Source organism: Entamoeba nuttalli, assembly GCF_000257125.1.
Source record: "Entamoeba nuttalli P19 unplaced genomic scaffold asmbl_8970, whole genome shotgun sequence".
NCBI classification, from domain to species: domain Eukaryota; phylum Evosea; order Mastigamoebida; family Endamoebidae; genus Entamoeba; species Entamoeba nuttalli.
Genome location: NW_008579388.1, coordinates 1 through 15,622, shown reverse-complemented (window position 1 = coordinate 15,622; position 15,622 = coordinate 1). Strand labels below are relative to the sequence as shown.

The 15,622-nt window shown below is 25.6% G+C and overlaps 4 protein-coding genes across 4 annotated transcripts; 3 read left to right on the top strand and 1 right to left on the bottom strand.

Annotated features, from left to right (window-relative positions):
- Window positions 1-625: 625 nt before the first annotated feature.
- On the top strand, window positions 626-1,438 carry ENU1_190790 (Gal/GalNAc lectin light subunit; the record flags this gene model as incomplete). The annotated part of the gene is made up of 1 exon (XM_008861806.1): window positions 626-1,438. The coding sequence occupies one exon, from the start codon at window positions 626-628 to the stop codon at window positions 1,436-1,438; it is 813 nt and encodes a 270-aa protein (XP_008860028.1).
- Window positions 1,439-2,609: 1,171 nt separating this feature from the next.
- On the bottom strand, window positions 2,610-4,488 carry ENU1_190780 (hypothetical protein; the record flags this gene model as incomplete). The annotated part of the gene is made up of 2 exons (XM_008861805.1): window positions 2,610-4,148; window positions 4,207-4,488. 2 exons carry the CDS (start codon window positions 4,486-4,488, stop codon window positions 2,610-2,612), a joined length of 1,821 nt encoding a protein of 606 aa, XP_008860027.1.
- A 1,942-nt stretch (window positions 4,489-6,430) lies between these two features.
- On the top strand, window positions 6,431-13,897 carry ENU1_190770 (hypothetical protein; the record flags this gene model as incomplete). The annotated part of the gene is made up of 2 exons (XM_008861804.1): window positions 6,431-7,096; window positions 7,193-13,897. 2 exons carry the CDS (start codon window positions 6,431-6,433, stop codon window positions 13,895-13,897), a joined length of 7,371 nt encoding a protein of 2,456 aa, XP_008860026.1.
- A 128-nt stretch (window positions 13,898-14,025) lies between these two features.
- On the top strand, window positions 14,026-15,495 carry ENU1_190760 (N2,N2-dimethylguanosine tRNA methyltransferase; the record flags this gene model as incomplete). The annotated part of the gene is made up of 1 exon (XM_008861803.1): window positions 14,026-15,495. The coding sequence occupies one exon, from the start codon at window positions 14,026-14,028 to the stop codon at window positions 15,493-15,495; it is 1,470 nt and encodes a 489-aa protein (XP_008860025.1).
- Between the last annotated feature and the right edge of the window lie 127 nt (window positions 15,496-15,622).

Here is a 15,622-nt window from a genome sequence, read left to right as displayed (position 1 = left end):
CTTTTTCCTTCTTTAAGTTTTCTTCTTTTTTATGAGACGTGTTGGACATAAACTCTGCTATACCAATAGAGCATATTGTAGAACCTAAAATAATCACTTCTCAATATGACGAAAATCCAATTGTAGATATATCTAATAATTGACCTTTTTTTTCTTCTTTTTTTCTGAGTTAATGAAATGGTTGAAACGAAAACTATCAATATCTCTGTAACAGTCAACACAGTTGAACTAAACTAAATGTACTTCCATTCAAATGTCATTATGGCAAGAGACTAATTCTAAATAGTATACAATAATCCTTTAACATTATTGTTCTATATCTATATTTGGATACTTACGTCACAACGGATACAAAAATAAAAAATACAGAATCTAAATATATCTTACTTCCAATACTTTAGCAGATATTTATCAAAATAATAAATTTAAATGTATGAATTTAAAGATATACAAGATTTTGTATAACAGTATTTAATGTTATTTTCACGAAACAATGTCAAAAATATCTTATTTTAAAAAATTAAAATGAATTAGACTTGGACTTGTTTGATTCAAAACAGAAGATGTTCTTTTAAAAAGTTTTCATTTTTATTCTTAAACTCTAGAATCATCTAAAATATTATCAATGATTACGTTGTTTTTATTGATAGTTTATTCTATTGCAAATACGTCTGATGGACGAAATCAATTATCAGAAAAATATCCTTATGGAATGGACAATCAAGGTACAAACTTTAACTCTGAATTTACAAGTGATGTAAACAGCTATCAGATTCAAAAATTTGCTGAGAGTGGAGTTTTCAGTGCAAATCAAGAAAATTATGTTCGTGCTAAGTGTAAAACATGTTGTAGAGTTATTTTTGCTTCTGATTATAATTACGAAACGCAAAAACAATTTATAAATGATGATGATATAAAAGGAACTACTAGATATGTCATGGATATGGAATTTGATGATAAAAGATCAGTTAGATTTTATCAAGGAAATTATGAACAAAATATTTTATTAAGACCATTAAAAATGGGAAATGAACTCCAGTTCTTTGAATTTGCACCATATAAAATGTATACATCATTTGCAATTCCAAGAAGAGTACATGATATTAGAGGAGGAGCTATTAAAGGTGCAACACTAATTATTTGGATGAAGAAAGCACCATTAGACCCAGGAACAAATAATCAAAGATTTGTTTATGTACATCCATATCCTACTTCATATTATCAAAATAGTAACCAGAATAAATGGAAAGATTATCCTAAACATTTCTATCTTCCATTCTCTGACAGTAACCTTTGTTATCAAGCTAAACAGAAAACAGATACCAAATCTACGTGGACTGGAAATGCCCATCTTAAACTTGAAAACAGTTATCAAATTGAAGCCGCTTCTTGCGTTACTAATGAACCAAGGCAAATTTTTATTCCAGTCTTTGCATAACTTCTTGAAGTTAAATTCTTATTTGTTTCTTTTTTATTTAAAAGTACCAAAAAAGATTTTATTTTGAAAATACTGTAAATAACATTGAGTCAATAGTTAATGCTTCAATGAGTATTGAATAAAATAATAAAAATGTATTTATAGTTTAAAACATAATGTGTTATATTCCAATAATATGTATTTTTTATCCAGTTAAATTGAACAATGAACATGACATTATTTATAGTATTTAATTGTATTAATTAAGATAATTATTAAAATTTAATTCATAAATATTAGCGACAGTTATCATTATAACTCTTTGACAGTGAATAAAACAAAGTATACATTAAATAGACTTATAATGAAGAATAAAAATATAAATACTGTTAAAACTAAGTGAAAAATAATAAATTAACAATAAAAACAAGCGACTCAAGTCAAAAAAATTAATGAATACAAGTTAATGAGATATAGTTATTATAATTTATCAAGAAAGAATATAACTAACTTGATAATAAAGAAGTAATGCAATTAATGATATTCATGTTCAGAGAAAATAGTAATTTGGAATTTATGAGTTGTTACATCAACCTAAACAAATAAAATATAAAAAGGCATGGCTTTATTACCAACTTGTTAAACTATTGTTTGGAAGTAATAAAAACTTATTTCATTAAATTTTAATAACAAAATGACAAAATAAAGATAATGTCTCAAAAACAATACAAATAATATTATTATGAAAATACAACAGAAGATGAATAAAACTAAAAATAAAAATACTAATGTTACTTAGAATGGTTTAGGTAACAAGACTTCTCAGCTACTATTATTCAAATGAAAATCTGAAAACCATTCTTAATATTATCTAATTTTGTTTTACTTAACTATTTACCTTTATAACCAATAATTAATCAGTCTGATTATTTGAATCAAATTTAATTCTTCATTCATCAATATCACCTTGATAATGAGATTTACTACAACATTTGGACCAAAAATCCTATTATTTGAAAAATACCTTGAAAGTAGAAAAACCACTTTCCATTTATAATAATATTGTTTTTCAATTAACAATATGTTGAATATAATGTTAAGACAATAACTTATGAAGATAACATTATTCTGTGAAAAGAAGGAAATTAAAAGACTTGAGATAATATCGTTAGTCAATTCAGAAATCACAACATCAAGCAAATGCACCATCAAATCCAGTAAAACCAGCTAATTGGAAAATTGGGTAATATTCTTTTTTGTCAACAGAAGAACACCAATTCCAAGCTGAAGTTAATCTTCCATCAATACAAGAACCTGCATCATAGAAGTTATCTGCTCCACTCCCATCAAATGCATGTTTGAAGAAATCAGTAAGAATAATCATTCTTAATTCTTCATAAGACCCAAAGGTCTTAATAATATAATTCTTTACATGTGCATTCTTTTCTCCTATTTTTTCTAAGTTTTCTAAAGTCGTAACAATTGGTCCAAGGAATCTTGATATTTGAGTATATTTGTCAATAAATACTAATGCATTTGGAACATTATGATCTCCAAGATGAATTTGTGCTGATCCAACCCAATTACCAACTTTTTCTTGCATTTCTTTAACTATTCGATGCATAACCAAAGAAATTCTAGGTGATTGTTGTAATCTATGATATCCTTGTCCTGTATTTTTCATTTCATAAGGATGTTGAGGATCAAACAAATCTAATTCTGCTAATATCCATAATTGATACATATTTTCTAAAATAATATTCCATAATACCAATGTTTGTTTCACAAATAAGAATTGTTTTGCATGATCATGTGATAAACGAGAACCTTCATTTCCTTCATTAATAGCCAATGAGAATCTAGGTTCTTTTGCTTCATTAGGATCAAAATATTTTTCTAAATAATGGATTGTTTTTACAACAGGATCTCTATTATATCTAAGATAACAATTATTATCTGCAATAGAATATAAGCATTGTTTAATTTCTTCTTCATCACAATTCATAGTTGAATATTTCTTTGCAATAACTTTAATAGCATTTTCTTTTCTTTTAATCTCATCTTGAATTTGGGATTTACTCTTATTATCTGGAATAATTTCACTTACTGCAATTTCAATTAATTCATCATCAAGAATTTTTAATAAATCCTTTCTTTCAAGATATCGATACACTGTTTCTACTGGTCTTAATAATGAAACACCAAGTTCTTCATTAATAGAATTAACAGTAATATCTTGAAGTATGAAAATAAGTTTAGCATAATCGTCTCTCATTCTGTCTGGATTCATAATTTTATACCTTCTTCCAATTTCGAATATTGCCTGTAATACATCTTCATGTTGACTAAATGTATTTAATACATCAGAATAATCTTCTTTTTCACTTGGTTGTGTTGCAATTAATATACCGTTTAATAAAGATGCTATTCCTTTTAATTGTTCTTGTAATCGTTGTGGTTTACCAATCAACTTTATTTGATCAACTTTATCACTGTATTTAGAAACATGAAGTGCTGCTTCTAATAATCTTAACATTTTTCTTTCTGGTTGTGTAATTCTTAATGGAATAAAACGAGCACGTTCTCTCATATTTGTAGGAAATTTGTATAGTTCTTGATTTTCTAACGTAGTGTCTGTTTTTTGAGTATTATCTCCCATTGAGAAAAATGCCATAACACTTGCCTTAATACTTTTTCCTGATGGTTTTGATTTAAATTCATGTGTTTTAAACTAAAACAAATAAGTAAAACAAAATTCTTGATCTAAATAATATAAAAACAAAACAAACTAAATCATCTTCTTCTTCATCAACATCTTTCATTTCTTGTGGTTGACATGATTTTTGTTTTTCCTCTTCTTCTTTAATAACTTTTTCTTCAAGTTGTTTACTGAAAGCTTCATCCATTATTTGAATTTCAACGTTATCCTCTTCCATAGTCTTTTCTTCTTTTGTTTCTTCTTCAATTTGTTGTGGCTCAAGTTCCATAGAAGTTTCTTCATCTAGTCCTTCTTTTTTTACTTCTTCTTGATGAATCTCTTCCATATTATTTTCTCCTAAATGATTTTCCATTCTTCAATTTCTAAGTTCATTAAGTTTTATTTTTGTTTTTTTCTATGTTTAAAACCTAAACCGAACATCAACTCAAACCTCAACACTTTAACTTATAGTCTATTTATCTATTTCTTTATCTGGTATTATAGAAGGAAGCTATTACCTATAAACTCAGTTTATTTACCTATTACTCTCTTTTCACTTTTTTCAAATAACTACTTTCTTTTTGTAAAAATAAGTACTTGTTAAGTTATCTTTTTCTGTAGATATTCTCCTTGTTATGAACATAATTAAGTGATTACTTAAATAAAATGAATAAACACATGAATTTTTATGTTTTATTCTCAAAAATAATTAAAACCTAAATTTTAGGTTTAAATTTTCTTAAAGATAAAAAAGTTGATTAGTAATGCTTCAATTCAAATGAAATAAAAATTAATTCATACTCTTTCACTGTTTCATTTAGTATAACCAATTAATTTTTATAGAAGTTTATTTTATTGATAAGAAATAAATAATTATAATTTAGAAGGATAAGAATTAAAGTATTTATATTTGATGAATAAATCATTAAAGGTATATTTTATTAGATAGTTAAATAAATTTAGTGTGTTATTCTACATGTTATATTCTGTAAATTCTTAACACATGAATTTGAACTATTTGTAATATTATTACATTTAAAAAAAGAAAGTTCTAGGTATAATATAATAAGTTATTAATTAATTATTTACTTTAATTATTAATCTGGTTTATTATAGGAGGGATTAATAAAAAAATATACAGGAAATAAACAATATAAAAAAAACCCATATGAGACAGTGTTCCAATATAAAGACCTCACGATAATATGGAACAAACAAATAATGCATAAAAGTAATTGACGATACCACAAAATATCAGATATATATATAATAGATAAAAAGAAGAAGACTCATTGAGATTAGTCTCCCACTGATGCAGGAACGATATAAGCTATTTCTATTAATACTCAATAAATTGCTTATTAATATGGTTTATCATAATGAGTTAAATGTCTTGTTTCTCTAGTTTTTTTGTTAGTACTTTTAGAATATATTGAAGGTTGTTTTTGTGTATTATTTCTGTGGTTCATTTCATTTTAGTTTACACATAATTTTAACCATTCACTTCATTACTAATAACAACCTTCTAGACTCTATAAAAACTTTGTAAACCTTTGAGTTTAGTCTAGTCTATTGATAATTTTTTATTTTGTCATTAAAATGAATATTGAAACCTTAAAATAACGCTTTTTTCAATTAATTATTCTTTGTTTCATATAACACTTTATTATTTATGGTAATGTGTTAGTTTTACTTCATTAGTATGAATTTAGAATAGTTAGTTGTTTTAAAATAAATAAAAGTATCAAATGTTATATTCTATTAAAAATTCAATAAATACCAACACAGATTTTTAAATGTATTTATGTTTAATTAGAAATAATTGTTTAGACTAAGTCAAGACAAAAAACAAAATGAAAAGAATTGAAATAATTTATTAGAAAGAGAGTTATGTAATTTAATTACTCATTATTAAAGAGTTGTACATTTAGTAAGACAAATGAAACAAGTTTAACTGAAAAGGAGGAAATACGGAATCAACAAAAGAAATAAAGAGAATTAGATATGGAATAATAAAAATGAAATTGAAAAATCTCTTAACAGAGAGTTTGTTTAAAAATAGCTTTTTTTCAAATAAAATAATATTAAAAGGATATTTACATATTTAAAAAGAAATGAAAGGAGAATATTTTCATTAAAAAAAGGTTAAACTAATTTACTTTTTTTATTACTTCTGTCTTTATCAAATAAAAATTCAATAAGATGATTCATTAATAAACTTAAAAATAATAATTCTAATAAAAATGTACAAACCACACTTAGTACCTTTCTTTTTCTTTATTTTTACATCTTCTTTTGCAATAGAAATTTCATTTATGTTATTAGCAGCACCTAAAAGAAGACCAGAATTTGAAAGAAGTTTAAGAGATTTAAATGAAGTACTTAAATATAACTCTGATAATGTTCATTTAAGGTTATTAATGTTAAAAGGATGTCAGTGTGATTTTCCTGAATTTGATAATGCAATAAAAAACTTTAATGATAATTATCCTCATTTACAAGTACAAAAATTTATTATAACAGGTGATGAAAAACAAAGGGATTATAATCAAGATTTCGTAAATGAAATGTATCAAGCTATAGACTATCTTTATAAACGTCCTGATTGGGTTAAACCATCAAAACTTAAGAAACATTATCTTATTAATGGGTATTATTATGCAATGGCTAAATACTTATTTCAAAAAACAAAAACAGATTTGTTTATTTATCTAGAAGATGACCAAACATATAGTCATGAATTAATTCAAAAGTTAGTTGAATATTATAATTCAACGAACTTTGATGATTATTGTTTTGAAAAAGTTACTCCATACACATTTTCTAAAATACCCCCTGAACCAAATACTTCTTATTTAACTCGTCAATGGGGGCATTATGGATTAGTGAGAACGAGAAAACAAATGGCTGAATTTTTTCGGATAATGAAATTCCAACGATATTTTGAATCAGGAGATGCTCTTTCAGGATATTTCTGTAAAGTTATAAAGAAGAATTACTTCATAATGAACTTGTCACGACACTTTGGTAAAGACAAAAGAATCCCAAAATAATTAATTTTTTTGTTATTAAAATAGGGTTTGTTTAGTTTCTTAAACGAACAAGAAAATTTCATTTACTCTATGTCTTCTGACAGTGAAAATGAATATGATTTTACTCGCCACAAACGAGAAGAATTTAAGTTTAAAGGATTTAGACAATTACTCAAAGAAATGACAGTTTCTTCAATACATGATGTTTATAATTCAGAAAGACAACAAAAAAGCCTTGAAGATACTCATAGTTATACTTACGATGCTTTAATGAAATGGAAAGATGATGATCGTACAGAATCTTTTCATAATGCATTTTATTCATTGAGACAACGTGCAACTACTTTACCGTTATTAATTATTAATCTTGATGATATTATGAACACATTATTATTTCATCTTCAAATTAAAGACTCACTTGCAATCCATTCATTATTAGATATTACAACTCAAGTCATTCGTGATGTTCGTGATTTATTTATGCCATACATTCCTAAAATTTTAGAATATTGTAAAAATAAATTAATTGGATGTACTGACACATCAACTATTTATGACATATTTAATACTATTTCTTTTATGATTAAATATCTTCATTCTGTTATTATGGAACATTCAGATATGTTTATACAACATTATATTTATTTCTTGTGTCATAAAAAAGATTATGTTAGGACTTTTGCAAGTGAATCTATGGTATATTTACTTCATAAAATGTCTCCTCAAGAATTTATTCAATTTGTTGATAATATAATATCATTATATATTGTTTCTGATTTAAGTAAATTAAGTGTCTCAGAAAAAAATTTCTTAATTAGAGGAATTGGTTCATTATTATTTGAGAATATTAAAGGTGTTAAGAATCAATTAATTGTAAAAAACAAATTTTATATTGAATTATATTTTGATAAACTTATAAATGATACTTCTCAAACAAGTGAAATATGGTATCAAGCATTATTAATTTGTAATAAATCAATTTCTATACAAAAAAGAGAAGGATTTGATGAATATTTTGTTTTATTAAAAAATGCACTTCCAGAACAACCAAAGAATCAAGAATGTTATGGTAAAATATTGGCTATCGTTATTCGTTGGGTTATGTATCGTTATGGTAAAACAATTGAGACATGTGAAAATGATGTAGAAGAAATTTTAAAATATACTTTTAAATGTACAAAATCTACAGAACAACATTTAGAGTCTATACCGTTATTAGCAGAAAATTCAAGATTTGCTGATGTATTATATGAAAGTGTTAGTTGTTATATTAAGTATTTAAGTAATGAAGAATTAAGAAGGTTAATGGCAGAAACTACAAAACAAGTAGTCTATTTTACAATGGTATTAAAAGAACTAATAAAAAGAAATGATATAGACTCTCTTCATAAATATTTCCCTTTAAGGTTTATTCCAACTTTATGGACAGAAGATTGTGATCTTCTTACTCAACACTTCACACGATTTCCAGTATCTTTAATTAATGACTTAGCACAATGTTTTAATGAAAAAGAATTAACTGACGATTATTGTAGTTTTATTGCTGCTACTGGTGTTGCTTCTTTAATAACAAATATAAAAGACAAAGCAATTAATTATTTTGATAAATCACCAATTCCAGCCAGTGTTGTTTTAGCACATTTTGATAATCCGATAGAAGATAAAATTATTACTTATTTGAAAAATCTTAAAACAAGTCAATATCTTTTTGCTCTTGCTTATTATGTACAACAAAGAAAAATTGTAATTGAATTAAGTAATGAAACAAAACATAAATTAATGAAATTCTTTGAATCTAAATATTCACTTGAAAGAAGTGCTGCTGGATTTTTACTTGTTAATGGAGATGAAAGACGTTCAAGAGAAATTATGTCTATAATGAATGACATTGAGATTAATCTTTCAATGATTAGAGGAATGTTAGCACGAATAGACTATATGAAATCAAGAGCGCTTCTTGGAAGTACTGAATTAAGAGAGATGATGGTTCATTTTTCTCTTGGAATGTTGCAAGTAAAGTTATTGAGATTATGGGATCCATCTAAAGATTTAATTAAAATTTGTGTACAAAAAGATCCCCAATTAATAGAAATTGTAATTCAGTTTATTAATGAATTTAATAATAGAAATGAACACACTGAAGAAGAAGAAGAAAACGAAGAAGATAACGAAAAAGTACAAACGGATGGTCCACTTATATTTAGTCAATATTCATTAAGTTTAACCGATAGTCATACTATATCTAATTATTTATGGGAAATTATTCTTGAAAATGTTGATTTGATTAAAGAAGGAAAATATCATGAATGGTTTATTAATCAATTTATTACAAGATACGAACAAGTAGATGTTGCTGTATTAAATAAAAAAGAAGTTGAAACATTAACACATTATGTAAATGTATTATCACAAATTCATATTCCAGAGAATGTGGTTAATATTTTGATGAAATTACTAACTACTACTAAAATTGAATTACAAATAGAAATATTTAATAGCATTTGTTCTACTGATTCATCAATTAATAAATACAAAAAAGAAGTATGTGAAGTAGTTAATAATCTTCATAAAACAAGTCAATTAAGAAATTCTATTCAAAGACTTTCAATAAAAGGTAAGGCATTAAGTTTATTATGCAGAATGTTATTTGTTCATATTGTTCAAAAGGCAGTTGAAAAGTCTGTCAAAAAGATATTAATTGAATTTATTTCACAAATTGAAGATGATGTAAGAATTGATTTCTTAAATGATACAATGGAAGCTTTCTTTGAGTTTGTACAAAATAAAAAGAGATTTAATAGAGGGGAATTAGATTATATTCTACATACATTACATATTATTAATTCTGCATATGGTTCATTTTATGGTTCAAATGATATCATTGGAAAACTACTTCTTCAAATAATACAAAAAGATCCTAGTGTTACATGGGATGTTCTTCGACTTATCATTGTTTTTTCACAGTCAGCAGCTGATGGAAATATTAACCCAAATCAATTATTTGATTTTAAAGTCATTTATTCATTAGTTATTGATAAACATAACTTAAAACTATCAGAGTTTATTGGAGAAACATTAATGGTACTACCAAATGCAAGTGAATATTTACACTCTATTCCTAAGTTAGTTTCTTATTTATATCAATATAATACTATTACTTCAACTAATGTTCACCGACTCTTAGAATTATACTTAATGACTCAAGATATGGAAATATCATGTGATTGTAGTAATTTAGTTAAAAGTGTAATGTCAGTAATATTACCTAATTTTGACCAACAATACGTGACATTTATGTTATTTATATTACCACACACTACATTAAATTACAATGAACTTCTTTCAGCACATATTTCTTTGACAAATGAACTACTTCTTCCAGTGATTAAAGTATTATCTAGCAAAGATGAATCTATGGTAGTATTAGCACAATCATTAATTAAAACTTCAAATAGTCTTATTGAACAACATGTTCTTCCAGAAATATTTAATTGTGAATTGGGAAATAAATTAATACCATTAATAAATTCTCCACTCCAATTTTTCAATATTTTAAAAAATAATGATTTTCCAACAGGAAAATTATTATTATTTGTTGAAGAATACGCTTGTCAAGTTGCATGCTCTAACAACTATCAAATAGGAGAAGTATCAACAACATTTTTACTTGCTTTATATAAACAAACAAAAATACCAACTCTCATTCCTCGTTTAATTAATTTTATGTTAGAACATCCTACTTTCCCAATTGCTAATTTACTTACAAATTGTATTATAATGAATCCTGAAAATGAATTATATTCACTTGCTTCAAATGGATTTTTTAAAGCACTTGTTAAAACTAATTATATTGCATTGGATAAGACTAAAGAAATAATTTCTACTTTAAAAGAAAATGAATTGGATCTTGTTAGAAGACTTGTTGGTAATGCTATGGAAATACAAGAGGATAAGAAAACAAGAATTAAATTTAATGACATTATAGGATTGGTATATAATCAATTTGAGTGGAATACATATGAACATAACGTTATGTTAATTATTGATTTCTTAAAAGATTGTATAAAGAAAAGAACTGAAGCATTTGGATATTTAGAAGAAGCTCAAGCAAATGAAAGAAAAGAAGATATTAGAAAATATAATAAAATTATTGAAGAAATTGGAAAATTAACTCGTGTTAGATTTATTGAACTAAGAGCTGCAATTTTCAATTTCCATTTTGATATTGGAGGAGAGTTTGATGTTAAAGAATTAAATAACTTTGCTATTATTGGAGATCTTCCATTTGAAATTACTGACCAAAATGAAGAAACATTACAAATGACACAACAACGAATAATTAGACAAAGTGTTATATTGAGAATAATTCCTGGACTAAGTGAATTGATGCAAGATAAACATATTGGAAATAAAAAAAGTGATATTGTTAGAATGTTAGTAGAATTGTTATGTAGATTACCTGAAGATATGAAACGACTTCAATTACCACAAATGATTCAATTAATTGTAAATGAATTCCATGAGAAAACATTTGAACTTAGAGAAATTGCAAGAAAACAATTAGTTGAAATTTTATGGAAGTTAGGAAATAGTTATTTTGCTGATGTTGTTGATGAATTATATAATGGACTTCACAAAGGATTTATGAAGCATGTACTTGGATATACTATTGAATTTTTATTGAGAAGTATTTGTGATAAAGTCTATGAAGATACAACACATGAAACTAAAATGGAAGAAGAAGAACAACAGAAAGAAGGTGTTGATGAAGATTTAGAAGAGGAACAAGAAAATCAAATGGTAGAAGATTTTAGTCATTTTAACATAAGTGACTCTATAGAAACATTATTAAAAATTGTATATGATGACCTTACTGGACCAGTGGCTGAGCAACGAGAAATTGGAAAAATTAGAAATGAGATAGTAGAAGCAAGAGAATGTAAATCATTCCTTACATTTGGGCATATAGGAAAGTTAGTTGAAGAAGTTACAACATTAGACAGAATAATAGAATTTATTAAAGATGATTTAAGACAAACAAAGAAATTACATGAAGCATTAGAAATGGATAGATTATTAAGAGAGTGTGAAAAAGGATTAAATGAAAATAAGTTCCTTACAAAAGAACAATTATATCATTATGGAATTAGTGTTGTTCAAAAATGTTATTATGTACCACAATTAAAGGATATTCTTATTATACCCAAAATTAAATTAGCAGGACAAAAAGCAAAAGAAAGAATTATGTTCAAAAAAGAAAAGAATGCATTAGAAATGATGGATAATGGAGTTATTGATAAACAACAACATTATCATATCTTAGTCGAATTTGGTTTAAAACTTGTTGTAGATAGTATAGAATGCATTTCAGGAAATGATGATTTATTAAGTCAAACAGAAGAAATAGCAAAGAAGTGTTGTTTAATGAAAAATGAAAGAAGTATTATGTTAGCAGTCAAAATATTAAGAACTGTATTAAAAAAGAGAAATCGAATGGACGAAGGATATTCTATTGGTTGCAAAATAATTCAATCATTACAAAAGACAGACACAGAATTATATAGTCAAGCACTATTATTTATGACTGATATTATTAAACGATGTGATGAAAAGTTTAATCCAAAAGACTTTGAAACAGTACTAAACATTATTGTAACTAATATCCAAGATAGTAATAAAAATACAGCAAATTTCTTGTTTTTAAATTCAGTTATGAAAAAAGGTATTATTCATCCAACTTTATATGATGTTATGTTAGATTATGGTAAACTTATGATGCAGTCTTCTGAGATAAAAATAAGAAAAGAATCACAAGAATTACTTATTACGTTTTTAACTAAATACCCATTATCTAAAAGCCAATATAAAATGTATGTAGAATTTTTTATTAAAAACATTGATTTTAAAGAACCAGAATCAAGATGTGCTATTGCTGATTTATTATATGTTGTCATTGATAGAATGGATGCAAAAGATGCAAATGAGGGTATTAATTATATTTATATTCCAATTATTTTAAGAGTATCAATTGAAGATTATAAGAAAGCACAAGCAAAACAAATTAAAGTATTAAAGGCATTTATTATGAAAATTTCTAAAGAGCAAATGAATAAGATTATTAGTATGAACAATTCATGGATGAAAAACCAAAAAGGAAGTATTAGAAAAGTAGGATGGATAGGAAATTGTATTTGTGTTAATAGATTAAAGAAGACAAAAGATGAGTATATTAATAAAATTAAAGAATTATATTCTAAAGAACAAAATAATGTTCAAGAAGAAATGGTAAGATTCTGTATGGATAGTGAATGTTGTGATCAACAAATATTTGAAGAAGTAATGACCACACCATCAGTTAATGGAGTGGCTGAATATTTATTAACAATGATAAATAAAATTCAAAACTATCAAAAAATTATTGAAATTGCAGTACAAATGGTTATCAATAATAATAATGTTATTGAATGGACTAAAATAACTAAAAATATTATTGAGCAACATAATGAAATGATTGTAAAATTAATGAGTATATTAGGTAATCAAGCAAATGAAAGTAGTGTAAAGATGGTAGCATCATTGATAGGTATTATTGAAAAAGATGAAAATTATATAAACCTTATTGTGCAATATTTGTTGCCTATAGCCAATTCAAAAGATAAACCAGTTGCATTATTAGCTCAAGAAGTATTAAATATAGTAAAGACATTTATTGATCCAGAGAAATATCTTTCATTGATTCAAAAAGATTAAAATTGATTGATTTTTTTACAAATAATGTTGATATGAATGTTTCATAATATAAAAACCCTAAAAATTCAAAAAAGAATTTATTAAAAAAGAAAGAACTAATAAAATAAGTTTTTAAATAATTATATTTGATGGACAATATTGATGAATCAAAATATACTCCTATTAAAGAAGGACAAGCAACTGTATTATTTCCTAAAGAAGAAGCAGGTGCATTTTATAATCCTGTACAAGAATTAAATAGAGATCTTTCAATTAGTATTATTTCTAAATATTTAAGAAATAAAGAAAATGAATTAAAACAAAAAAATAAACAATATCATCCTTTAATTGTTGAGGCACTTGCTGCTTCAGGACTACGTTCAGTTCGTTATGCTAAAGAATTGCCACAAGACATTGACTTTAAGGTTATTGCAAATGACATTTCTCAAAGTGCAGTTGAATCTATTAAACGTAATGCTACATATAATAATACTACTAAAATTCAACCTTCAGAAAGTGATGCTGTCCTATTATTATATCAACTTTCACAACAAAAAGAGAAACCAGATGTTATTGACCTTGATCCATATGGTGCTCCAACAGTATTTTTAGATGCTGCTTTTGCTGCAATTAAAGATGATGGATTAATGGCTGTTACTTGTACTGATATGGCTTGTTTAGCTGGAACTCATTCCCCTGCATGTTTTGCTAAATATGGTGGAATGCCATGGCATTCATCAAGTGCACATGAATTTGGATTAAGGCTTGCACTTCACTCATTAGCAGAAAATGCTGCACGACATAAGAAGTACATTGTTCCATTGGTTTGTTTTCATATTGATTTTTATGTCCGAATGTTTATTTTAGTTAAATCATCAGTTGCTTTGTCAGGTGAACTACCACTCCATGAAGGTCTTGTTTTTGTTTGTCCAACATGTGAGAGTTTTTGTTGTAATCGTCTAGCAAGTAAAAAGGATGGAAAGTTAAAAGCATCTCAATTAGAAATAGAATCCAATAGATGTATTTACTGTAAATCACCAATTCATATTACAGGACCAGTGTGGTTAGATAATTATGTTGATTATCAATTTATTAAAGAATTACTTGAAACTTATCAACAAAATGAACAACTTCATATTAATTCAAGAAGAAGAATTCTTGCATTATTAACCTTACTCAATGAAGAACTACCAGATACCCCTCTTTTCTATGCATTAGATAGGACTGCTCATTTCTTTAAAATTACGGTTCCAGCACGATCTATCTTTGTTCAAGCGCTTGAGTCAAAAGGATTTAAAACATCGTTATCACATACCTATCCAAACAGTATTAAAACAAATGCAAGTGCTGACTTAATTTGGGACTTATTTAGAGAAGCAAATACAATTACTCCATCTAAAGTATCACCAGAAACACCAGCATATTTAATACTTAAAGAAAAACAAACAGTTACTTTTGAATTAACAAAATTCAAAAAAATAAAAGAAAAGAAACCAATTCCAGTTTTTGTTGAGAAACCTGGTAAAAATTGGGGTCCAGCATGCAAAAAAAGAAAAGTATTAACTGATAAGATCAATGCACTTGGAAATGAAAAGAAAAATGAAGAATTAGATCTTTAATATTTCTTAATGAAATTAGAATTAAATTAATTATATTATTAAATAAAAAATGAAAGTTTCAAAAAAAAATAGTTCAATGAATTTTATCTTAAATGATTTAAAGAGCAACTTTAAGAACAAGAATAAT